General features: G+C 41.0%; 1 protein-coding gene across 1 annotated transcript in view; it reads right to left on the bottom strand.

Annotated features, from left to right (window-relative positions):
• LOC139561426 (basement membrane-specific heparan sulfate proteoglycan core protein-like) overlaps window positions 1-27,531 on the bottom strand; it is a 165,177-nt gene that overhangs the window by 75,806 nt on the left and 61,840 nt on the right. The window contains 3 exon segments of the mRNA XM_071378501.1: window positions 5,886-6,158; window positions 7,108-7,389; window positions 17,414-17,695. Of these exon segments, the coding sequence (XP_071234602.1) occupies window positions 5,886-6,158; window positions 7,108-7,389; window positions 17,414-17,695 (837 nt within the window).

The raw sequence follows: 27,531 nt of genomic DNA on the forward strand, positions 1-27,531 counted from the left end.
TTGTTTCATACATAGAATCTGCTCTATCATGATTAAATATAGTTAGTTGTTTCATACATAGAATCTGCTCTATCATGATTAAATATAGTTAGTTGTTTCATACATAGAATCTGCTCTATCATGATTAAATGTAGTTAGTTGTTTCATACATAGAATCTGCTCTATCATGATTAAATGTAGTTAGTTGTTTCATACATAGAATCTGCTCTATCATGATTAAATGTAGTTAGTTGTTTCATACATAGAATCTGCTCTAACATGATTAAATGTAGTTAGTTGAGTCATACATAGAATCTGCTCTATCATGATTAAATAGTAGTTAGTTGAGTCATACATAGAATCTGCTCTATCATGATTAAATAGTAGTTAGTTGAGTCATACATTGAATCTGCTCTATCATGATTAAATGTAGTTAGATGATTCATACATAGAATCTGCTCTATCATGATTAAATTTAGTTAGTTGTTTCATACATAGAATCTGCTCTAACATGATTAAATGTAGTTAGTTGAGTCATACATAGAATCTGCTCTATCGTGATTAAATGTAGTTAGTTGTTTCATACATAGAATCTGCTCTATCATGATTAAATATAGTTAGTTGTTTCATACATAGAATCTGCTCTATCATGATTAAATATAGTTAGTTGATTCATACATAGAATCTGCTCTATCATGATTAAATGTAGTTAGTTGTTTCATACATAGAATCTGCTCTATCATGATTAAATGTAGTTAGTTCATTCATACATAGAATCTGCTCTATCATGATTAAATGTAGTTAGTTGTTTCATACATAGAATCTGCTCTATCATGATTAAATGTAGTTAGATGATTCATACATAGAATCTGCTCTATCATGATTAAATGTAGTTAGTTGTTTCATACATAGAATCTGCTCTAACATGATTAAATGTAGTTAGTTGAGTCATACATAGAATCGTCTCTATCATGATTAAATGTAGTTAGTTTATTCATACATAGAATCTGCTCTATCATGATTAAATGTAGTTAGTTGATTCATACATAGAATCTGCTCTATCATGATTAAATAGTAGTTAGTTGATTCATACATAGAATCTGCTCTATCATGATTAAATGTAGTTAGTTCATTCATACATAGAATCTGCTCTATCATGATTAAATGTAGTTAGTTGTTTCATACATAGAATCTGCTCTATCATGATTAAATGTAGTTAGTTGTTTCATACATAGAATCTGCTCTATCATGATTAAATATAGTTAGTTGTTTCATACATAGAATCTGCTCTATCATGATTAAATATAGTTAGTTGTTTCATACATAGAATCTGCTCTATCATGATTAAATGTAGTTAGTTGTTTCATACATAGAATCTGCTCTATCATGATTAAATGTAGTTAGTTGTTTCATACATAGCATCTGCTCTATCATGATTAAATGTAGTTAGTTGTTTCATACATAGAATCTGCTCTAACATGATTAAATGTAGTTAGTTGAGTCATACATAGAATCTGCTCTATCATGATTAAATAGTAGTTAGTTGAGTCATACATAGAATCTGCTCTATCATGATTAAATAGTAGTTAGTTGAGTCATACATAGAATCTGCTCTATCATGATTAAATAGTAGTTAGTTGAGTCATACATTGAATCTGCTCTATCATGATTAAATGTAGTTAGATGATTCATACATAGAATCTGCTCTATCATGATTAAATTTAGTTAGTTGTTTCATACATAGAATCTGCTCTAACATGATTAAATGTAGTTAGTTGAGTCATACATAGAATCTGCTCTATCGTGATTAAATGTAGTTAGTTGTTTCATACATAGAATCTGCTCTATCATGATTAAATATAGTTAGTTGTTTCATACATAGAATCTGCTCTATCATGATTAAATATAGTTAGTTGATTCATACATAGAATCTGCTCTATCATGATTAAATGTAGTTAGTTGTTTCATACATAGAATCTGCTCTATCATGATTAAATGTAGTTAGTTCATTCATACATAGAATCTGCTCTATCATGATTAAATGTAGTTAGTTGTTTCATACATAGAATCTGCTCTATCATGATTAAATGTAGTTAGTTGATTCATACATAGAATCTGCTCTATCATGATTAAATGTAGTTAGATGATTCATACATAGAATCTGCTCTATCATGATTAAATGTAGTTAGTTGATTCATACATAGAATCTGCTCTATCATGATTAATGTAGTTAGTTGAGTCATACATAGAATCTGCTCTATCATGATTAAATGTAGTTAGAGCACCAATCTTTCCAAAGTATGATCACCATACTTCTTTAATTAAACAAGTCTTTGTTTTTCTATCATAACTATGAATACTGACACAGACCATGATTGTCTTAATATAAATAGTGTGTATCTGTATGACACTACTCACCATTGACAGTGATAGTGACAGGGTCACTGATGGATGAAGAAGTGGGTCTGGACTCTCTTTTTCCCTGACACCAGTAGAGACCCTGGTCAGACTCAGCAGCTCTACTGATGGTGAGGGTGTCTCCTGTTACAGTGTGTCTGACAGACTGGGATACTACATTATCATTCCTGTCTTTGTACCACTGATAGATCCATCTACTGTAAGACCCTACTGAACACATCAGAGTAACTGTCTCTCCAGTGTATGCAGGGTTTGGCTTCACAGTCAGAGTAGTTTTGGGAAGAGCTGTGAAAATAATGCATAAAATATCTGTGATAAAAGTATATTTTACATATGTTGACTCCATTTAGTTAGAATTTACATAAATGTATATAAAGACAAATGCAGTCAGAGCACCAATCTTTCCAAAGTAGGATCTGACTTCAGTAAATAGTACGGTAACTATTATTTTTCGACATATAAACTATATATGCAAAAGTATGTGGACACCCTTTCAAATTAGTGGATTCGGGCTTTTTCAGCCACACCCGTTGCTGACATGTGTATAAAATCAAGCACACAGCCATGCAATCTCCATAGACAAACATTGGCAGTAGAATGGCCTTACTGAAGAGCTCAGTGACTTTCAACGTGACACCGTCATAGGATGCCACCTTTCTAACAAGTCAGTTTGTCAAATTTCTGCCACGCTAGAGCTAACCAGATGTGCTGTTATTGTGAAGTGGAAACATCTAGGAGCAACAACGGCTCAGCTGCAATGTGGTAGGCCACACAAGCGCACAGAACGGGACCTCCGAGTGCTAAAGTGCGGAGCGCGTAAAAATTGTCTGTCCTCGGTTGAAGCACTAACTACTGCGTTACAGACTGCCTATAGAAGCAAACTCAGCACAATAAATGTCAGTCGGGAGTTTCATGATATGGGTTTCCATGGCCGAGAAGCCGCACACAAGCATAAGATAACCAATACAATAGAAACAGTGTACAGTTCAGTAGAGCACAGCACAGTAGATTAGGGTACAGTACAGTACAATAGAGTAGGGTACAGGTCAGTAGAGTACAGTAACGTAGAGGAGGGTACAATACAGTAGAGTAGGGTACAGTACAATAGAGTAGGGTACAGGTCAGTAGAGTACAGTAACGTAGAGGAGGGTACAATACAGTAGAGTAGGGTACAGTACAGTAGAGTAGGGTACAGGTCAGTAGAGTACAGTAACGTAGAGGAGGGTACAGTACAGTACAGTACAGTAGAGTAGGGTACAGGTCAGTAGAGTACAGTAACGTAGAGGAGGGTACAATACAGTAGAGTAGGGTACAGTACAGTAGAGTAGAGTAGGGTACAGGTCAGTAGAGTACAGTAACGTAGAGGAGGGTACAGTACAGTACAGTACAGTAGAGTAGGGTACAGGTCAGTAGAGTACAGTAACGTAGAGGAGGGTACAATACAGTAGAGTAGGGTACAGTACAGTAGAGTAGGGTACAGGTCAGTAGAGTACAGTAACGTAGAGGAGGGTACAGTACAGTACAGTACAGTAGAGTAGGGTACAGGTCAGTAGAGTACAGTAACGTAGAGGAGGGTATAATACAGTAGTGTAGGGTACAGTACAGTACAGTAGGGTACAGGTCAGTAGAGTACAGTAACGTAGAGGAGGGTACAGTACAGTAGAGTAGGGTACGGTACAGTAGAGTAGGGTACGGTACAGTAGAGTAGGGTACGGTACAGTAGAGTAGGGTACAGGTCAGTAGAGTACAGTAACGTAGAGGAGGGTACAGTACAGTAGAGTAGGGTACGGTAAAGTAGAGTAGGGTACGGTACAGTAGAGTAGGGTACGGTACAGTAGAGTAGGGTACGGTACAGTAGAGTAGGGTACGGTACAGTAGAGTAGGGTACAGGTCAGTAGAGTACAGTAACGTAGAGGAGGGTACAGTACAGTAGAGTAGGGTACAGTACAGTAGAGTAGGGTACAGGTCAGTAGAGTACAGTAACGTAGAGGAGGGTACAGTACAGTAGAGTAGGGTACGGTACAGTAGAGTAGGGTACAGGTCAGTAGAGTACAGTAACGTAGAGGAGGGTACAGTACAGTAGAGTAGGGTACAGTACAGTAGAGTAGGGTACAGTACAGTAGAGTACAGTAACGTAGAGGAGGGTACAGTACAGTAGAGTACAGTACAGTAGAGTAGGGTACAGTACAGTAGAGTAGGGTACAGTACAGTAGAGTAGGGTACAGTACAGTAGAGTAGGGTACAGTACAGTACAGTAGAGTAGGGTAGAGTACAGTAGAGTAGGGTACAGTACAGTAGAGTAGGGTACAGTACAGTAGAGTAGGGTACAGTACAGTAGAGTAGGGTAGAGTACAGTAGAGTAGGGTAGAGTACAGTAGAGTAGGGTACAGTACAGTAGAGTAGGGTACAGTACAGTAGAGTAGGGTAGAGTACAGTAGAGTAGGGTACAGTACAGTAGAGTACAGTAGAGTAGGGTACAGTAGAGTAGGGTAGAGTACAGTAGAGTAGGGTACAGTACAGTAGAGTACAGTAGAGTAGGGTACAGTACAGTAGAGTAGGGTACAGTACAGTAGAGTAGGGTACAGTAGAGCAGTATATAGTAGTAGTAGTAGTGTTTTGGTCAAATAGATGTCAATGTTTGGGGTCTTGGAGTGTTGGAGCCCCTCTGTTGTCTATACATCTCAATACTCTACTCTTTTTCCTGAAGTGTCCACTACCCACATGGTGGTCCTCTGTAACACAGTTGGTAGATTATGGCACATGCAACATTAACATGTAGATGTGCTGCCCGTGTTGTAACAGACACCATAATGGCACAGATACAAAGATGAAACCTCTATATAAATGTTTTCCTTTATGTTCAAACATGAAGTTTATGAGTCAGTGTTTGGGACAGACTCGTTTCAATAGAAATAGGTGTATAAGCAATGACTCTGTACTAAACTAAATTAACAATATGTTTGTTATTGCTTAACAGAACAACAGAAAATATTTCACTGTCCCAATCATTTTAGAACTCACTGTAACTAAGAATTCTGACACGCAGACTATGATTGACTCAATATAAATAGTCAACAGCATCAATAAAGCACAACAAAGTAACTCACCTTTTACAGTGAGAGTGACAGGATCACTTGGTTGTGAAGATGTGGGTCTAGACACTCTGTTCCCTTCACACCAGTACTGACCCTGGTCAGACACATCAGCTCTACTGATGTGAGAGACTCCAATGTTACTGTAACCAGACTGGGATACTACATTATCATTCCTGTCTTTGTACCACTGATAGTTCCAGATACTGTCAGACCCTACTGAACACATCAGAGTAACTGTCTCTTCAGGGAACACAGGGTTTGGCTTCACAGTCAGAGTAGCTTTGGGCAGAGCTGAGAAAACATATCACAGATTAGACATATTACCTAAACTGGATACATGAGTAGCTGTTTCAAATCACACTGTTATAGTGATACTGACTATAGTGAACTTACCAGTGACACTGATAGTGATGTCATCACTGGGTTGTGACCTCTGGTGCTGATCTGTCCTCGTCCCCTCACATCTGTACTGACCAGCCTGACCAGTCAGAGTGATGGGGATGGTGATATCTATGGCTTTACTGGTCTGACTGGGAAGGTGTCGGTTGTTTTTGTACCAGTAGTACCTCCAGTCTGTGTAGCCTGGTACGACACACTGCAGACTGACTGTCTCTCCAGAGTAGAGGAGACCCTGAGGAGAGACGCTCACTGAGGCCACAGGCAGAGCTGTGGAAAGACACATGAAGTTAGTTGAGTCATACATACAATCTGCTCTATAATGATTAAATGTATTTAGTTGTTTCATACATAGAATCTGCTCTATCATGATTTAATGTAGTTAGTTCATTCATACATAGAATCTGCTCTATCATGATTAAATGTAGTTAGTTGATTCATACATAGAATCTGCTCTATCATGATTAAATGGAGTTAGTTGATTCATACATAGACTCTGCTCTATCATGATTAAATGTAGTTAGTTGATTCATACATAGAATCTGCTCTTTCATGATTAAATAGTAGTTAGTTGATTCATACATAGAATCTGCTCTATCATGATTAAATAGTAGTTAGTTGATTCATACATAGAATCTGCTCTAACATGATTAAATGTAGTTAGTTGAGTCATACATAGAATCTGCTCTATCATGATTAAATGTAGTTAGTTGTTTCATACATAGAATCTGCTTTATCATGATTAAATGTAGTTAGTTGAGTCATACATAGAATCTGCTCTATAATGATTAAATGTGGTTAGTTGATTCATACATAGAATCTGCTCCATCATGATTAAATGTAGTTAGTTGATTCATACATATAATCTGCTCTATCATGATTAATGTAGTTAGTTGAGTCATACATAGAATCTGCTCTATCATGATTAAATGTAGTTAGTTGTTTCATACATAGAATCTGCTCTATCATGATTAAATAGTAGTTAGTTGTTTCATACATAGAATCTGCTCTATCATGATTAAATGTAGTTAGTTGATTCATACATAGAATCTGCTCTATCATGATTAAATAGTAGTTAGAGCACCAATCTTTACAAAATATGATCACCATACTTCTTTAATTAAATAAGTCTTTGTTTTTCTATCATAACTATGAATACTGACACACAGACCATGATTGACTTAATATAAATGGTGTCTATCTGTATGACACGACTCACCATTGACAGTGATAGTGACAGGGTCACTCATTGATGAAGAAGTGGGTCTGGACTCTCTCTTTCCCTGACACCAGTAGGGACCCTCATTCACTGTTGCTCCATTGATGGTGAGAGTGTCTCCTGTTATAGTGTGTCTGACAGACTGGGATACTACATTATTATTCCTGTCTTTGTACCACTGATAGTTCCAGATACTGTCAGACCCTACTGAACACATCAGAGTAACTGTCTCTCCAGTGTATGCAGGGTTTGGCTCTACAGTCAGTGTAGTTTTGGGAAGAGCTGTGAAAATAATGCACATAACATCTGTGATAAAAGTAGATTTTACATATGTTGACTCCATTCAGTTACAATTTACATAAATGTATATAAAGACAAATGCAGTCAGAGCAACAATCTTTCCAAAGTATGATCTGACTTCAGTAAGTAGTATGGTAACTATTATTTCAGACATATAAACTATATATGCAAAAGTATGTGGACACCCTTTCAAATTAGTGGATTCGGCTTTTTCAGCCACACCCGTTGCTGACATGTGTATAAAATCAAGCACACAGCCATGCAATCTCCATAGACAAACATTGGCAGTAGAATGGCCTTACTGAAGAGCTCAGTGACTTTCAACGCGATACCTTCATAGGATGCCACCTGTCTAACAAGTCAGTTGGTCAATGTTGATTGTATGAATCTGGAACATGTTGTTTAATTTAATTACTTATGCATCAGATTAATTATGTTGTTAGATGTTTATCACTTTTCCTATCATTATTTTGTTAAAATAGCAGATGTTGCGGTGTAAGGTTTCAAAAATAGAGGTAAAAAGAGAACCCTAGATGGATAAAACTAATTTTACTATAAACATTGCCATTGACGGCTTCCACCATTTAAAAGTAATCAACTGGGTGGGGATTCCTATGGTTTGGGAGAGATCAGCCAATGATCAGAGAGTATTGTCTTCCTCCAATTGGGTTGCCTCATAGAGAAAGATAGAGGACTCTAGTGCCCAAAAGCATGTTTTAGTATGGGCAGCACTATTGAGGACTATCACAATTTTTAAGTATTCAACTGGGTTGGACGTCCTATGGGTTAAGAAAGGATCACATAATTCCATTCAGGTCGTCAAGGGGATAGCCAATTAATTATAATTGTGAGTAAACATTCCATAACTGCAGGAGGCAGTAAATCGCCAACCTTGACTATTTACCATTTCAAACAACACACTAGGTGAAAGTGTGAACCCTTTCTGTTTGTTTACCAACTCATAGAAAAGAAGACAATTGACAATTTCTAAATGGAGATGGCCTCAATGAAGCTGCCCGTGCTCTCACAGATGCCATGATGGGTCATACAGGTAGACAATGATGCAATGTCTATCTAAGTTTTAGACCAGAACATTGGTCCCACTATCCAGAACCAGTGAATTGAGACCATAACAAGATAAAGACCAAATGTATGTGTTCTTGAGTTGTCTCAAGACCAAGACCACTAGATCCTGAGCCCATGGGCCCTTTCTTAAAGTATAAGAAACTCAAGTAGAGTAAACTTGAGTACAGTACAATAGAACACAGTACAGTACAGCAGATCATAGTAGAGTACAGTAAGCAGAGTACAGTAGAGTAGGGTACAGTTCAGTTGAGCACAGTACAACAGAGTAGGGTACAGTATGGTAGTGCACAGTACAATAGAGTAGGGTACAGTTAATCAGAACACAGTACAGTAGAGTAGGGTACAGTACAGTAGAGTATAGTACAGTAGAGTAGGGTACAGTTCAGTAGAACACAGTTCACCACATTCAACTAGAGTACATTAGAGCAGGGTACAGTTCAGTAGAGCACAGTACAATGGAGTATGGAACAGCACGGTAGAGCACATCACAATAGAGTAGGGAACAGTTCAGTAGAACACAGAACAATAGAGTAGGGTCCAGTTCAGTAGAGCACAGTGCAATAGAGTAGGGTACAGTTCAGTAGAGCACATGTACAATAGAGTAGGGTACAGCACAGTACAGTACAGTAGAGCAGGGTACAGTTCAGTAGAGCACAGTACAATGGAGTATGGAACAGTACGGTAGACTACATCACAATAGAGTAGGTTAGAGTTCAGAGGAACACAGTACAATACATTCAACTAGAGTACAATGGAGTAGGGTACAGTTCAGTAGAGCACAGTACAGCAGATTAGGGTACAGTACACAAGAGTACAGTACAATAGAATAGGGTACAGTTCAGTAGAGTACAGTGCAATAGAATAGGGTACAGCACAGTAAAATAGAGTAGGGTACAGCACAGTAGAATAGGGTACAGTTCAGTAGAGCACAGTACAGTAGATTAGGGTACAGTTCAGTAGAGTACAGTACAGTAGCGCAGGGTACTGTTAAGTACAGTACAGCAGAAAAGGCTACAGTTCAGTAGAACACAGTAAACCACATTCAACTAGAGTACAATAGAGTATGGTACAGTTCAGTAGAGCACATCACAATAGAGTATGGTACAGTTCAGTAGAGTACAGTACAATAGAGTAGGGTCCAGTTCAATAGAACACAGTACAATAGAGTAGGGTCCAGTTCAATAGAACACAGTACAATAGAGTAGGGTGCAGTTCAGTAAAACACAGTACAATAGAGTAGGGTCCAGTTCAGTAGAGTACAGTACAATAGAGTAGGGCCCAGTTCAATAGAACACAGTACAATAGAGTAGGGTACAGGTCAGTAGAGCACAGTACAATAGAGTAGGGTCCAGTTCAGTAGAGCACAGTACAATAGAGTAGGGTCCAGTTCAGTAGAGCACAGTACAATAGAGTAGGGTCCAGTTCAGTAGAGCACAGTACAATAGAGTAGCGTACAGTTCAGTAGAGAACAGCTCAACAGAGTAGGTTACAGGTCAGTAGGGTACAGTACAATAGAGTAGGGTACAGTACAGTACAGTAGAGTACAATAGAGTAGGGTACAGTACAGTACAGTAGAGTACAATAGTATACAGTTCAGTTGAGCACAGTACAATAGAGTAGGGTACAGTTCAGTAGAGTAGGGTACAGTAGAGTAGTGTACAGTACAATAGAGTAGGGTACAGTTCAGTAGCGTCTGCTAAATGACTTAAATGTAAATGTAAATGTATAGAACAGTAGAGTACAGTACAAAAGTATACCGTTCAGTTGAGCACAGTACAATAGAGTAGGGTACAGTTAATCAGAACACAGTACAGTAGAGTAGGGTACAGTACAGTAGAGTATAGTACAGTAGAGTAGGGTACATTTCAGTAAAACACAGTTCACTACATTCAACTAGAGTACATTAGAGCAGGGTACAGTTCAGTAGAGCACAGTACAATGGAGTATGGAACAGCACGGTAGAGCACATCACAATAGAGTAGGGAACAGTTCAGTAGAACACAGTACAATAGAGTAGGGTCCAGTTCAATAGAACACAGTACAATACGTTCAACAAGAGAACAGTAGAGTAGGGTACAGTTCAGTAGAGTACAGTACAATAGAGTAGGGTACAGCAGAGTACAGTACAGTAGAGCAGGGTACAGTTCAGTAGAGCACAGTACAATGGAGTATGGAACAGTACGGTAGACTAAATCACAATAGAGTAGGTTAGAGTTCAGAGGAACACAGTACACTACATTCAACTAGAGTACAATGGAGTAGGGTACAGTTCAGTAGAGCACAGTACAGCACATTAGGGTACAGTACAGTAGAGTACAGCACAATAGAATAGGGTACAGTTCAGTAGAGCACAGCGCAATAGGGTAGGGTACAGTTCAGTAGAGCACAGCACAATAGAGTAGGTTACAGTTCAGTAGAGCACAGTACAGCAGATTAGGGTACAGTACAGTAGAGTACAGTACAATAGAATAGGGTACAGTTCAGTAGAGTACAGTGCAATAGAATAGGGTACAGTTCAGTAGAGTACAGTACAATAGAGTAGGGTACAGCACAGTACAATAGAGTAGGGTACAGCACAGTAGAATAGGGTACAGTTCAGTAGAGCACAGTACAGTAGATTAGGGTACAGTTCAGTAGAGTACAGTACAGTAGCGCAGGGTACTGTTAAGTACAGTACAGCAGAGAAGGCTACAGTTCAGTAGAACACAGTAAACCACATTCAACTAGAGTACAATAGAGTATGGTACAGTTCAGTAGAGGCTAGTGGTACATGTATTGCATAAAGATGGCAAGATGCAGTAGATGATATAGAGTACAGTATATACATATGAGATGGGTAATGTAGGGTATGTAAACATTGTATTAAGTGGCATTGCTTAAAGTGGCTAGTGGTACATTTTTACATAATTTCCATCAATTCCCATTTTTAAAGTGGCTGGAGTTGAGTCAGTATGTTGGCAGCGGCCGCTAAATGTTAGTGGTGGCTGTTTAACAGTCTGATGGCCTTGAGATAGAAGCTGTTTTTCAGTCTCTCGGTCCCTGCTTTGATGCACCTGTACTGACCTCGCCTTCTGGATGATAGCGGGGTGAACAGGCAGTGGCTTGGGTGGTTGTTGTCCTTGATGATCTTTATGGCCTTCCTGTGACATCGGGTGGTGTAGGTGTCCTGGAGGGCAGGTAGTTTGCCCCTGGTGATGCGTTCTGCAGACCTCACTACCCTCTGGAGAGCCTTACGGTTGTGGGCGGAGCAGTTGCCGTACCAGGCGGTGATACAGCCCGACAGGATGCTCTCGATTGTGCATCTGTAGAAGTTTGTGAGTGCTTTTGGTGACAAGCCGAATTTCTTCAGCCTCCTGAGGTTGAAGAGGCGCTGCTGCGCCTTCTTCACAACGCTGTCTGTGTGGGTGGACCAATTCAGTTTGTCCGTGATGTGTACACCGAGGAACTTAAAACTTTCCACCTTCTCCACTACTGACCCGTCGATGTGGATAGGGGGGTGCTCCCTCTGCTGTTTCCTGAAGTCCACAATCATCTCCTTTGTTTTGTTGACGTTGAGTATGAGGTTATTTTCCTGACACCACACTCCGAGGGCCCTCACCTCCTCCCTGTAGGCCGTCTCGTCGTTGTTGGTGATCAAGCCTACCACTGTAGTGTCATCCGCAAACTTGATGATCGAGTTGGAGGCGTGCATGGCCACGCAGTCGTGGGTGAACAGGGAGTACAGGAGAGGGCTCAGAACGCACCCTTGTGGGGCCCCAGTGTTGAGGATCAGCGGGGTGGAGATGTTGTTACCTACCCTCACCACCTGGGGGCGGCCCGTCAGGAAGTCCAGGACCCAGTTGCACAGGGCGGGGTCGAGACCCAGGGTAAATAATTTAACAATATGTTTGTTATTGCTTTGGAGATTGGAGACTTCACAGAACAACACTGTCCCAACACTGTCCCAACACTTTAACTAAGAATTCTGACACTATAAATAGTGGCCATCTTTATGACAAAAACACAAAGTAAGTCACCTTTTACAGTGAGAGTAACAGCATTACTAGGTTGTGAAGATGTGGGTCTAGACACTCTGTTTCCTTCACACCAGTACTGACCCTGGTCAGACTCAGCAGCTCTTCTGATGGTGAAGGTGTCTCCTGTTATAGCGTGTCTGACAGACTGGGATACTACATTATAATTCCTGTCTTTGTACCACTGATAGATCCATCTACTGTCAGACCCTACAGAACACATCAGAGTAACTGTCTCTCCAGTGTATGCAGGGTTTGGCTTCACAGTCAGAGAAGTTTTGGGAATAGCTGTGAAAATAATGTACAAAACATCTGGATACCTGCCTGGTAATTCAGCTGATGCTGTAACATTGTGATAAAAGTATATTTTACATATGTTGACTCCATTCAGTTAGAATTTACATAAATGTATATAAAGACAAATGCAGTCAGAGCACCAATTTTTTCCAAAGTATGATCTGACTTCAGTAATAGTACAGTAAGTATTATTTTAGAAATAGAAACTACATATGCAAAAGTATGTGGACACCCTTTCAAATTAGTGGAATCGGCTTTTTCAGCCACACCCTTTGCTGACATGTGTATAAAATCAAGCACACCGCCATGCAATCGCCATAGACAAACATTGGCAGTAGAATGGCCTTACTGAAGAGCTAAGTGACTTTCAATGTGACACCGTCATAGGATGCCACCTGTCTAACAAGTCAGTTTGTCAATGTTGATTGTATGAATCTGGAACTTGTTGATTGATTTAATTACTTATGCATGTAATTAATTATGTTGTTAGATGTTTAATTATCACTTTTCCTATCATTATTTTGGCAAAATAGCAGGTGTTTCGGTGTAAGGTTTTAAAAATAGAGATAAATAGAGAACGCTTGATGGAAAAAACTCATTTTACTATAAACATTGCCATTGACGGCTTCCACCATTTAAAAGTAATCAACTGGGTGGGGATTCCTATGGTTTGGGAGAGATCAGCCAATGATTAGAGAGTATTGTCTTCCTCCAATTGGGTTGCCTCATAGAGAAAGATAGAGGACTCTAGTGCCCAAAAGCATGTTTTAGCATGGGCAGCACTGTTGAGGACTTTCACAATTTTTAAGTATTCAACTGGGTTGGACTTCCTATTGGTTAAGAAAGGATCACATAATTCCATTCAGGTCGTCAAGGGGATAGCCAATTAATTATAATTGTGAGTAAACATTCCATAACTGCAGGTGGCAGTAAATCACCAACCCTGACTATTTACCATTTCAAACAACACCACTAGGTGGCAGTGTGAACCCTTTCTGTTGGTTTACCAACTCATAGAAATAGTAGAATAATACAATTGACAATTTCTAAATGGAGATGGCCTCAATGAAGCTGACCATGCTCTCATAGATGCCATGATGGGACATACAGGTAGACAATGATGCAATGTCTATCTAAGTCCATGTGTTGCCTATGGTTTGTAAACCAAGTTTCAGACCAGAACATTGGTCCCACTTTCCAGAACCAGTGAAATGAGACCATAACAGGATAAAGACCAAATGTATGTGTTCTTGAGGGGTCTCAAGACCAAGACCACTAGATCCTGAGTGGTCTCAAGACGAAGGCCACTAGATCCTGAGTGATCTCAAGACAAAGACCAATAGATCCCGAGTGATCTCAAGACCAAGGCCACTAGATCCTGAGCCCATGGACCCTTTCTTAAATTAAGAAACTCAAGTAGAGTAAACTTGAGTACAGTACAGTAGAACACAGTACAGTACAGCAGATCATAGTAGAGTACAGTAAGTAGAGTACAGTAGAGTAGGGTACAGTACAGTAAAGTACAATACAGTAGAACACAGTACAATACATTCAAGTAGAGTACAGTAGAGTAGGGTACAGTTCAGTTGAGCACAGCACAACAGAGTAGGGTACAGTTCAGTAGAACACAGTACAATACGTTCAAACAAGAGTACAGTAGAGTAGGGTACAGTTCAGTAGAGTACAGTACAATAGAGTAGGGTACAGCACAGTACAGTAGAGCAGGGTACAGTTCAGAAGAGCACAGTACAATGGAGTATGGAACAGTTCAGTAGAACACAGTACAATAGAGTAGAGTAGAGTTCAGTGGAACACAGTACACTACATTCAACTAGAGTACAATGGAGTAGGGTACAGTTCAGTAGAGCACAGTACAGCAGATTAGAGTAGAGTACAGTACAGTACAGTAGAGCAGGGTACTGTTAGGTACAGTACAATAGAGTAGGGTACAGTTCAGTAGAGTACAGTGCAATAGGGTAGGGTACAGTTCAGTCGAGTACAGTACAATAGAGTAGGGTACAGCACAGTAAAATAGAATAGGGTACAGCACAGTACAATAGAGTAGGGTACAGTTCAGTAGAGTACAGTACATTAGCGCAGGGTACTGTACAGTACAGTACAATAGAGTAGGGTACAGTTCAGTAGAGTACAGTTCAATAGAGTAGGGTACAGTTCAGTTGAGCACAGTACAATAGAGCATGGTCCAGTTCAATCGAACACAGTACAGTAGATTAGGGTACAGTTCAGTAGAGTACAGTACAGTAGAGTATGGTACAGTTCAGTAGAGTACAGTACAGTAGAGTAGGGTGCAGTTCAGTAGAGCGCAGTACAATAGAGTAGGGCACAGTTCAGTAGAGTACAGTACAGTCGAGTATGGTACAGTTCAGTAGAGTACAGTACAGTAGGGTACAGTTCAGTAGAGCACAGTACAATAGATTAGGGTACAGTTCAGTAGAGTACAGTACAGTAGAGTATGGTACAGTTCAGTAGAGTACAGTACAGTAGGGTACAGTTCAGTAGAGCGCAGTACAATAGATTAGGGTACAGTTCAGTAGAATACAGTACAGTAGAGTATGGTACAGTTCAGTAGAGTACAGTTCAGTAGAGCACAGTACAATAGAGTAGGGTACAGTTCAGTAGAGTTCAGTACAGTAGAGTAGGGTACAGTTCAGTAGAGTACAGTACAGTAGAGTATGGTACAGTTCAGTTGAGCACAGTACAATAGAGTAGGGTACAGTTCAGTTGAGTAGGGTACAGTTCAGTAGAGCACAGTACAATAGAGTAGGGTACGGTTCAGTAGAGTAGGGTACAGTTCAGTTGAGTACAGTACAATAGAGTATGGTACAGTTCAGTAGAGTACAGCACATTAGCGCAGGGTACTGTGCAGTACAGTACAATAGAGTATGGTACAGTTCAGTTGAGCACAGTACAGTACAATAGAGTAGGGTACGGCACAGTAAAATAGAGTACGGTACAGTTCAGTAGAGTACAGTACATTAGCGCAGGGTACTGTGCAGTACAGTACAATAGAGTATGGTACAGTTCAGTAGAGTACAGTACAGTAGCGCAGGGTACAGTTCAGTAGAGCACAGTACAATATGGTAGGGTACAGTTCAGTAGAGTACAGTACAGTAGCGCAGGGTACAGTTCAGTAGAGCACAGTACAATAGAGTAGGGTATAGTTCAGTAGAGTACTGTACAGTAGAGTAGGGTACAGTTCAGTAGAGTACAGTACAATAGAGTAGGGTACAGTTCAGTTGAGCACAGTACAATATAGTAGGGTACAGTTCAGTAGAGTTCAGTACAGTAGAGTAGGGGACAGTTCAGTAGAGTACAGTACAGTAGAGTAGGGTACAGTTCAGTTGAGCACAGTACAATAGAGTAGGGTACAGTTCAGTTGAGTAGGGTACAGTTCAGTAGAGCACAGTACAATAGAGTAGGGTACGGTTCAGTAGAGTAGGGTACAGTTCAGTTGAGTACAGTACAATAGAGTATGGTACAGTTCAGTAGAGTACAGCACATTAGCGCAGGGTACTGTGCAGTACAGTACAATAGAGTATGGTACAGTTCAGTTGAGCACAGTACAGTACAATAGAGTAGGGTACGGCACAGTAAAATAGAGTACGGTACAGTTCAGTAGAGTACAGTACATTAGCGCAGGGTACTGTGCAGTACAGTACAATAGAGTAAGGTACAGTTCAGTTGAGCACACTACAATATAGTAGGTTACAATTCAGTAGAGTACTGTACAATAGAGTAGGTTACAGTTCAGTTGAGCACAGTACAATATAGTAGAGTACAGTTCAGTGGAGCACAGTACAACAGAGTAGGGTACAGTTCAGTAGAGTACAGTACAATAGAGTACAGTTCAGTGGAGCACAGTACATTAGAGTAGAGTACAGTTCAGTGGAGCACAGTACAACAGAGTAGGGTATAGTTCAGTAGAGCACAGTAGAGTAGGGAACAGTTCAGTAGAACACAGTACACCACATTCAACTAGAGTACAGTAGAGCAGGTAGAATGGAGTATGGTACAGCACGGTACAGCACAGTACAATAGAGTAGGGTACAGTTCAGCAAGACAAGCAGAGTAGGGAACAGTTCAGTAGACCACAGTACACTAGAGTAGGGTACAGTACAGTAGAGCAGAGTACACTAGAGTAGGGTCCAGTACAGTAGAGCAGAGTACACTAGAGTAGGGTACAGTACAGTAGAGCAGAGTACAATAGAGTAGGGTATAGTACAGTAGAGTACAGTAGAGTACAGCACAAAAGAGTAGGATACAGTGCAGTAGAGCACAGTGCAATACATTCAACTAGAGTACAGTAGAGTACAGATCAGTAGAGTAGGGTACAGTTCAGTAGAGTACAGTTCAGTAGAGTACAGTTCAATAGAGTAGGGTACAGTTCAGTAGAGTACAGTTCAATAGAATAGGGTACAGTTCAGTAGAACACAGTGCAATAGAGTAGGGTAGAGTTCAGTAGAGCACAGTACAATACATTCAACTAGAGTACAGTAAAAGACACATGAAGTTAGTTGATTCATACATAGAATCTGCTCTATTATGATTGACATAATATAAATAGTGTGTATCTGTATGACACTACTCACCATTGACAGTGATAGTGACAGGGTCACTGATGGATGAAGAAGTGGTTCTGGACTCTCTCTTTCCCTGACACCAGTAGGGACCCTCATTCACTGTTGCTCCATTGATGGTGAGAGTGGCTCCTGTTATAGTGTGTCTGGCAGACTGGGGTAGTACATTATCATTACTGTCTTTGTACCACTGATAGCTCCAGATACTGTCAGACCTCACTGAACATGTCAGAGTAACTGTCTCTCCAGGGAACACAGGGTTTGGCTCTACAGTCAGTGTAGCTTTGGGCAGAGCTGAGGAAACACACAACAGATGTTTTTACAACAACTGAACAGTATCCTTAAAATGGGGCCCAGATTCAAGTGGTTATAAGAATGGTGTCACAGATGTGAATGAGAGATTAGAAGATGTACGTGTCACTGTCAGTCTGACTGCATCACTCCGTTTAGATTCCTGCTGCTGATGTGAACCCAGACATCTGTAGTCACCACTGTGGGAAGACTCAGCTACACTGATAATACATTCATGTTCTTTCTGTGAACATTGATCTGCACTGGGTGTTAACCATGTGTACTCCCAGTCAGTGACTCCTCCCCCCTGTATGTCACATCTGAGAGTGACAGACTCTCCACTGAATATCTGGGAGCTGTTGGGGTGTATGGTCAGAACAGACTTCACCACTCCTGCTCATAATCAAACCAGGATGATACAATTGCCTTACACATGTTATTTTGAGACACTAAAAACACAAAATATGTCCAGACAAAAGCAGCTTTAAAAATCACAAATAAAGAAATAGGAAGAAGCCTTAAGAGATGGAGGCTTGATGAAGAGAACAAATATCTACCATCATTATCTCCAGAGTGTCCAGAGTAGATGTGTGTATTCAGCACTACAACAAAGAAAGTCACATTGCACCAATATTAGCTTGAAATAAATAACAACATGCCATATTGATGTTACTGATTACCAAATACTTTATACTTACTGTACTTTATTTTAAAGGTGTAATCTGAGATTTCCACATAGATTTTAGCACTTTTAAATGAATAATAGCCATTCATTCTGAAAGAGTATCACTTTTAATTGCTTCATTAGGAAAAAACACATGATTCCACATCAAATCAAATGTTTTGGAACACTACACATATCAAATCAAATTATATTTGTCACATGCACCAAATACAACAGGTGTTTCACCTTACAGTGAAATGCTTACTTACAAGCCCTTAACCAACAATGCAGTTGTCCCACCCTGACCATAGAGAGCCCTTGGTTCTTCTCTATGGTGTAGTAGGTCAGGGTGTGACTAGGGGGTGTTCTAATTTATATTTTATATGTTGGAGTTTTGTATGGGCAGCTCCCAATTAGGGATCATATTTAGGTAGCTGTTTTTCCCACCTGTGTTTGTGGGATACTGTTTGTTTGTGTATGTGCTTGTTGCACTACGGTTTGTTTGCTTGGTCATTGTTTTTGTTTTACAAGTTTCACTTAAATAAAGATGTGGATCTCAAGACACGCTGCACCTTGGTCCGTCCATCAAAACGAACGTGACAGCAGTTCAAGAAAGAGTTAAGAAAATATTTACTCAATTAACTAAAGTAATAAATAGTCAAATAAAAAGTAACACAATAAAAATAACGATAATGAGGCTATATACAGGGGCTATGGGTACCAAGTCAATATGCGGGGGAATGGTAGTAGAGTTATTTTGTACATGTAGGTAGGGGTAAAGTGACTATGCATAGATAACAAACATTGAGTAGCAGCAGTGTAAAAACAATGGTAGGGAAGGCATGTCAATGTAAATTGTCTGGATTCCAATTTCATTAATTGTTCAGCAGTCTTATGGCTTTGGGGTAGAAGCTGTTAAGCAGCCTTTTGGATCTAGACCTGGCGCTCCGGTATGGCTTGCCTTGCGGTAGCAGAGAGAATAGTCTATGACTTGGGTGACTGGAGTCTTTGACAATTTTTTGGGCCTTCCTCTGACACCGCATAGTATATAAACTCAGCAAAAAAAGAAACATCCCTTTTTCAGGACACTGTCTTTCAAATTACAGATCTTCATTGTAAAGGGTTTAAACACTGTTTCCCATGCTTGTTTAAGGAACCATAAACAATTAATGAACATGCACCTGTGGAACGGTCGTTAAGACACTAACAGCTTACAGACGGTAGGCAATTAAGGTCACAGTAATGAAAACTTAGGACACAAAAGAGGCCTGTCTACTGACTCTGAAAAACACCAAAAGAACGATGCCCAAGGTCAATGCTCATCTGCGGGAACGTGCCTTAGGCATGATGCAAGGAGGTATGAGGATTGCAGATGTGGTGCAGTCATGACTGAACAGGGAGTACAGGATGAGACTGAACACGCACCCCTGAGGGGCGCCTGTGCCGAGGATCAGCGTGGCAGATGTATTGTTACCTACCCTTACCACCTGAGGGCAGCCCGTCAGGAAGTCCAGGATTCAGTTGTAGAGGGAGGTGTTTAGTCCCAGGGTCCTTAGCTTAGTGATGGTCTTTGAGGGCACTGTGGTGTTGAACACTGAGCTGTAGTCAATGAATAGCATTCTCACATAGGTGTTCCTTTTGTCCAGGTGGGAAAGGGCAGCATGGAGTGCAATAGAGATTGCATCATCTGTGGATCTATTAGGGCGGTATGCAAATTGGAGTGGTTTCTGGGATAATGGCGTTGATGTGAGCCATGACCAGCCTTTCAAATCACTTCATGGCTACAGACTACTGAGTGCTACTGATCGGTAGTCATTTAGGCAGGTTACCTTAGTGTTCTTGGGTGCAGGGACTATGGTGGTCTGCTTAAAACATGTTGGTTTTTCAGACTCGGACAGGGAGAGTTTGAAAATGTCATGAAGACACTTGCCAGTTGTTCAGCATATGCTCGCAGTACACGTCCTGGTAATCCGTCTGGCCCTGTGGCCTTGTGAATGTTGACCTGTTTTAAAGTCTTACTCACATCGGCTGCGGAGAGCGAGATCACACAGTGTTCCGGAACAGCTAGTGCTGTCATGCATGTGTCAGTGTTGTTTGCCTCGAATCAAGTGTAGAAGTAGATTAGCTCGTCTGGTAGGCTCGTGTCACTGGGCAGCCGGTGTAGTACGATTCGATCTTAGTCCTGTATTGACGCCTGCCTGTTTGATGGTTCGTCGGAGGGCATAGCGGGATTTCTCATACGCATCCGGGTTAGAGTCCTGCTCCTTGAAAGCGGCAGCTATAGCCTTTAACTCAGTGCGGATGTTGCCTGTAATCCATGGCTTCCGGTTGGGGATATGTACGTATGGTCACTGTGGGGATGACGTCATTGATGCACTTGATGAAGCCAATGACTGATGTGGTGTTCTCTGCAATGCCATCTGAGGAATCCCGGTACATTTTCCAGTCTGTGCTAGCAAAACAGTCCTGTAGCTTAGCATCTGCTTCATCTGACCACTTCTTTATTGATCGAGTCACTGGTATTTGCTTTTACGCAGGAGAAGGATCAGAAGGATAGAATTATGGTCAGATTTGCCAAATGGAGGGAGAGGGAGAGCTTTGTATGCATCTTTGTGTGTGGAGTAAAGGTGGTCTAGAGTTTTCTTTCCCTCTTGTTGCACATTTAACATGCTGATAGAAATTTGGTAAGATGCATTTAAGTGTCCCTGCATTAAAGTCCCCATCCACTAGGAGCTTCAGCCTCTGGGTGAGCGTTTTCCTGTTTGCTTATGGCGGAATGCAGCTCATTGAGTATGGTCTTAGTGCCAGCATCAGTCTGTGGTGGTATGTAGACGTCTACGAAAAATACAGATGAAAACTCTCTAGGTAGATAGTGTGGTCTACAGTTAATCATGAGATACTCTACTTCGGGCGAGCAAAACCTTGAGACTTGCTTAGATATCGCAAACCAGATGTTATTTACAAAAATACATAGTTTGCCATCCCATGTCTTACCAGACGCTTCTGTTCTATCCTGCCAATACAGCGTATAACCAGCCAGCTGTACTGTATGTTGATTATGTCGTTGTTCAGCCATTACTCCATGAAGCATAAGATATTACAGTTTTGAATGTCCTGCTGGTAGTTTAATCTTCCGCTTAGATCATCGATTTATTTTCCAACGTTTGCACGTTTGCTAGCAGAATGGAAGGCAGTGGGGGTTTATTCGATAGCCTACGAATTCTTAGAAGGTAGCCTGCCCTCCGGCCCCTTTTTCTCTGCCCTCTCTTCATGCAAATGACAGGGATCTGGGCCTGTTCCTGGGAAAGCAGTATGTCATTCACATCGGGCTCGTCGGACTCAAAGGAAAAAAAGGAGTACGCCAGTTCGTGGTGAGTAATTGCAGTTTTGATGTCCAGAAGTTATTTTCAGTCATAAGAAACCGTAGCAGCAACATTATCTACAAAATAAGTTTAAAAATAAGTTACAAACAACGCAAAGAAACAAACAAAAAACCCAATTGGTTAGGAAGACGTAAAATGTCAGCCTTCTTCTCCGGTGCCATCTTGTGTCATGGCTCACATCAACACCATCATCCCGGAAACCCTAGACCCACTCCAATTCGCCTGTTCCCGGGAACAGGCACAACACTGCCAGGTCTCTGACCTGGCACCACACTGCCAGGTCTCTGACCTCCTCCCTATACGCTTTGCCTATTTGATTGTTCGTCTGAGGGCATAGCGAGATTTCTTATAAGTGTCCGGATTAGTGTACCCCTCCATGAAAGCGGCAGCTCTAGCCTTTAGCTCAGTGCGGATGTTCGCTGTAATCCATGGCTTCAGGTTGGGATATGTACGTACGGTCACTGTGGGGACGACGTCGTCGATGCACTTATTGATGAAGATGGTGACTGAGGAGGTATACTCCTCAATGTCATTGGTCATCTGACCACTTCCGTATTGAGCGAGTCACTAGTACTTCCTGCTTTAGTTTCTGCTTGTAAGCAGGAGTCAGGAGGATACAATTATGGTCAGATTTGCCAAATGGAGGGCGAGGGAGAGCTTTGTATGCGTCTCTGTGTGTGGAGTAAAGGTGGTCTAGAGTTTTTTCCCTCTGGTTGCACATGTGACATGCTGGTAAAAATTTGGTAAAACTGATTTAAGTTTGCCTGCATTAATGTCCCCGGCCACTAGGTGCACCGCTTCTGGATGCGCATTGTCTTGTTTGCTTATGGCCTTATACAGCTCGTTGAGTACGGTCTTAGTGCCAGCATCGGTTTGTGGTGGTAAATTGATGGCTACGAATGATATAGATGAGAACTCTCTAGGTAGATAGTGTGGTCTACAGATTATCATGAGGTACTCTACCCCAGGCGAGCAAAACCTCAAGACTTCTTTGATATTAGAAATCGTGCCCCAGCAGTTATTTACAAACGGACACACACCCCCGCCCCTCGTCTTACCAGACATAGCTTCTCTGATGATATTTCATGTGAAGTTTCAGATGTGGATATTTTTAACACTACATTTCACAGGTGATGCCCTAAAATTTGTTGTTAGGATGTCCCCGAAACGTCTCACAGTGTTTTTAACTTTCATATTTGACACACATTGACATGATTACATTGTGATTGTTTATTTATACTGTAATTATTATTCAAGATATCCTCTTGTCCAAGAAAGAGATAGTAACTTAACTAAATGACTACCAGCCCATTGCACTCACTTCCATCATTATGAAATACTTTGAGGGGCTTGTCAAAGACTACATCACATCCTCCCTCCCCGACACACTCGACCCTCTCCAATTCCCCTACTGCCCCGACAGATCCACGGACAACACAATCACCATTTCACTGCACACAGCCCTCACCCACCTGGACAAGAGGAATGCATATGTGAGGATGCTGTTCATCGACTACAGCTCGGTTGTCAATACCATAGTGCACTCTAAGCTCACCAGAAAACTCACAGCCCTGGGACTGAACTCCTCCCTTTGCAACTGGGTCCTGGACTTCCTGACGGGCAGCCCTCAGGTGGTGAAGATAGGCAACATTACCTCATCAACACGGATTCTCAACACAAGGGTATATATATATATTGAAAGACAGGGTCCTGAAAAATATATATTTTTTTGCTGAGTTTACTATTTAGTCATTTAAGTATACTGCAAATGAACGATATCCTTTCAGTTGAGCATACTAGCGTAGCACTATTCCTGTCTACTGGAAGTTGATGCTGGAAGTCGGAGCATTCAGAGTGCACACTGGCAGAGGAATAGGGTTGATCCGAGCGTTCTGACCATCACAATGGCAGTCAAGCAAGCACACATCACAAGCTAACTGGCTAGCTACTTCCAGGCACAAATGAGAGAACACTTTACTCTGACAATTTTACTCACCACAGCAGAGCTGGTTAGGCTGTTTTCATGTTATCCAGAGAGTTGGTGACTGTAACTGTGTTGCTGGCAACAATTTAATGACGCTTTTTTGCCGACGTTTACTGACACCGGTCACATTCAACGGTGTTGAGCGTTCACAAATTCATCAATTGTTCTGCGCTCTGGCACACTCAGACCAGAGTGCTCTAAAATAGTAGATATCCTGAGCGAATGTATGTTCATTGAGAACGCACAAAGACTATACCACTTAGCTAAGAATGATGTGAATAATAAAGTCAATAAATGTTGGGTAGTTAGGTAGATAGCATATAGACAAGTTTGTTGTATTAGTAGCCAACTTACTAGGTAGCTAGCTAACATACTGTTACCTACTGTTGACTAACCCCATTCTGAACAAATTTGCGAGGCTACATTCAAATGAGACTGCAATGAAAACTAATGGGACTGTAGCGAATGTGTTGACTTCAAAATCTGGGGTGTGTTTCTATCCAAGCGTTGATTGACATGGTATTGGCCCGATAGTATTGGAGAAAAGTTGACGTTAAATTGTGACGTTTCATAACGTAATGTACAGCGCGCATAATACAACTCGTTAAAAACAAGTAAGGGACAGGGTAAGGGGGGGATACCTAGTCAATTTTCTTTTTCACTCTGTTTAAAAAAATTTAAAAAAATTAATTAATTATTATTATTATATATATTTTTTTTAAATTATTTTTATTTTTATTAACAACAAATCAATACATAAAGCAAATGAGGGAACACAAGCATACATAGATTACAAACGATGGACAATCGAGCTAGGGGGTATAATATCACATTACAATTACACAAGGACCTTAAGGGACATACATATACTTACAATTCTAACAGTTTTTTTGTTAGTAGAGTATTTAACTGTCTTAAAATACAGTTCAATTTATTTTTGTAGGGTACGAAAATGTGGTTTTCTGTTTGTAAATTTACATTTGTGTATATGAAATTTGGCCAAAAGAATAATGAAATTAATTACATAAAAATGTTTCAGCTTATTTATATTGTATGTAAAGAATCCAAACAGTACATCTCTCCACAATAGTATAAAATCTTCATAAATGTGTTCAATTATACTGATGTCTTGCCACAGTTTTCTTACAAAATTCTAGCCCCTTGGGTGCTGCCATAGAGTTACATTAGAAGTGCCCATCCAAGAAGCCTCAAGGTCATTGGACACAGATAAAATGACGTCAAATCATGTACAGTAGCTTTGATTGGACTTATCCTTTCAAAATCTTAGGTAGCAGTCATCATCATGAATCAAGTTTTATTTTATTTTATTTTATTTTTTTAACCTTTATTTAACCAGGTAGGCTAGTTGAGAACAAGTTCTCATTTGCAACTGCGACCTGGCCAAGATAAAGCATAGCAGTGTGACACAAACAACAACACAGAGTTACACATGGAATAAACAAAACATAGTCAATAATACAGCGTAACAAAAGAAAACAAAATGTCTATATACAGTGAGTGCAAATGAGGTAAGATAAGGCAATAAGGAGTTAAGGCAATAAATAGACCATGGTGGCTAAGTAATTACAATATAGCAATTGAAACACTGGAATGGTAGATGTGCAGAAGATGAATGTGCAAGTAGAGATACTTGGGTGCAAAGGAGCAAGATAAATAAATAAATACTGTATGGGGATAAGGTAGGTGGATAGATGGGCTGTTTACAGATGGCCTATGTACAGGTACAGTGATCTGTGAGCTGCTCTGACAGCTGGTGCTTAAAGCTAGTGAGGGAGATATGAGTCTCCAACTTCATATTTTTTGCAGTTCATTCCAGTTATTGGCAGCAGAGAACTGGAAGGAAAGATGACCAAAGGAGGAATTGGCTTTGGGAGTGACACGTGAGATATACCTGCTGGAGCGCGTGCTACGAGTGGGTGCTGCTATGGTGACCAGTGAGCTGAGGTAAGGCGGGGCTTTACCTAGCAGAGACTTGTAGATAACCTGTAGCCAGTGGGTTTGGCGACGAGTATGAAGCGAGGGCCAACCAACGAGAGCGTACAGATCACAATGGTGGGTAGTGTATGGGGCTTTGGTTACAAAACGGATGGCACTGTGATAGACTGCATCCAGTTTGTTGAGTAGAGTGTTGGAGGCTATTTTATAGATGACATCACCTAAGTCGAGGATCGGTAGGATGGTCAGTTTTACGAGGGTATGTTTGGCAGCATGAGTGAAGGATGCTTTGTTGCGAAATAGGAAACCTATTCTAGATTTAATTTTGGATTGGAGCTGCTTAATGTGAGTCTGGAAGGAGAGTTTACAGTCTAACCAGACACCTAGGTATTTGTAGTTGTCCACGTATTCTAAGTCAGAGCCGTCCATAGTAGTGATGCTGGACGGGCGAGCAGGTGCGGTCAGGGATCGGTTGATTAGCATGCATTTAGTTTTCCCTGCGTTTAAGAGCAGTTGGAGGCCACGGAAGGAGAGTTGTATGGCATTGAAGCTCGTCTGGAGGTTAGTTAACACAGTGTCCAAAGAGGGGCCAGAAGTATACAGAATGGTGTCGTCTGCGTAGAGGTTTAACAGAGAATCACCAGCAGCAAGAGCAACATCATTGATGTATACAGAGAAGAGAGTTGGCCTGAGGATTGAACCCTGTGGCACCTCCATAGAGACTGCCAGAGGTCTGGACAACAGGCCCTCCGATTTTACACACTGAACTCTATCAGAGAAGTAGTTGGTAAACCAGGTGAGGTAGTCATTTGAGAAACCAAGGCTGTCGAGTCTGCCAATAAGAATGTGGTGATTGACAGAGTCGAAAGCCTTGGCCAGGTCGATGAATACGGCTGCACAGTAATTTCTCTTACATTTACATTTACATTTTAGTCATTTAGCAGACACTCTTATCCAGAGCGACTTACAGTAGAGTGCATACATTTTTTTTATTACATTTTTACATACTGAGACAAGGATATCCCTACCGGCCAAGAGCAGACGCTCTTATCCAGAGCAACTTACAGTAGAGTGCATACATTTTATTACATTTTTATTTTATTTTTTTATTTTTTTTACATACTGAGACAAGGATATCCCTACCGGCCAAACCCTCCCTACCGGCCAAACCCTCCCTAACCCGGACGACGCTATGCCAATTGTGCGTCGCCCCACGGGTCTCCCGGTTGCGGCCGAACCCTGGTGGCGCAGCTAGCACTGCGATGCAGTGCCCTAGACCACTGCGCCACCCGGGAGATACACCTCTTATCGATGGCGGTTATGATGTCGTTTAGGACCTTGAGCGTGGCTGAGGTGCACCCATGACCAGCTCTGAAACCAGATTGCATAGTGGAGAAGATACGGTGGGATTCTAAATGATCGGTAATCTGTTTGTTAACTTGGCTTTCGAAGACCTTAGAAAGACAGGGTAGGATAGATTTAGGTCTGTAGCAGTTTGGGTCTAGAGTGTCACCCCCTTTGAAGAGGTGGATGACCGCGGCAGCTTTCCAATCTTTGGGAATCTCAGACGATACGAAAGAGAGGTTGAACAGGCTAGTAATAGTGGTTGCACCAATTTCGGCAGATAATGTTAGAAAGAGAGGGTCCAGATTGTCTAGCCCGGGTGATTTGTTGGGTCTAGATTTTGCAGCTCTTTCAGAACATCAGCTATCTGGATTTGGGTAAAGGATAAATGGTGGGGACATTGGCGGGTTGCTGTGGAGGGTGCCGGGCAGTTGACCGGGGTAGGGGTAGCCAGGTGGAACGCATGGCCAGCCGTAGAGAAATGCTCTCAAAAGTTGACAATCTACTG

The sequence above is a fragment of the Salvelinus alpinus genome, chromosome 31 (assembly GCF_045679555.1).
Source record: "Salvelinus alpinus chromosome 31, SLU_Salpinus.1, whole genome shotgun sequence".
Classification (NCBI taxonomy): Eukaryota; Metazoa; Chordata; class Actinopteri; order Salmoniformes; family Salmonidae; genus Salvelinus; species Salvelinus alpinus.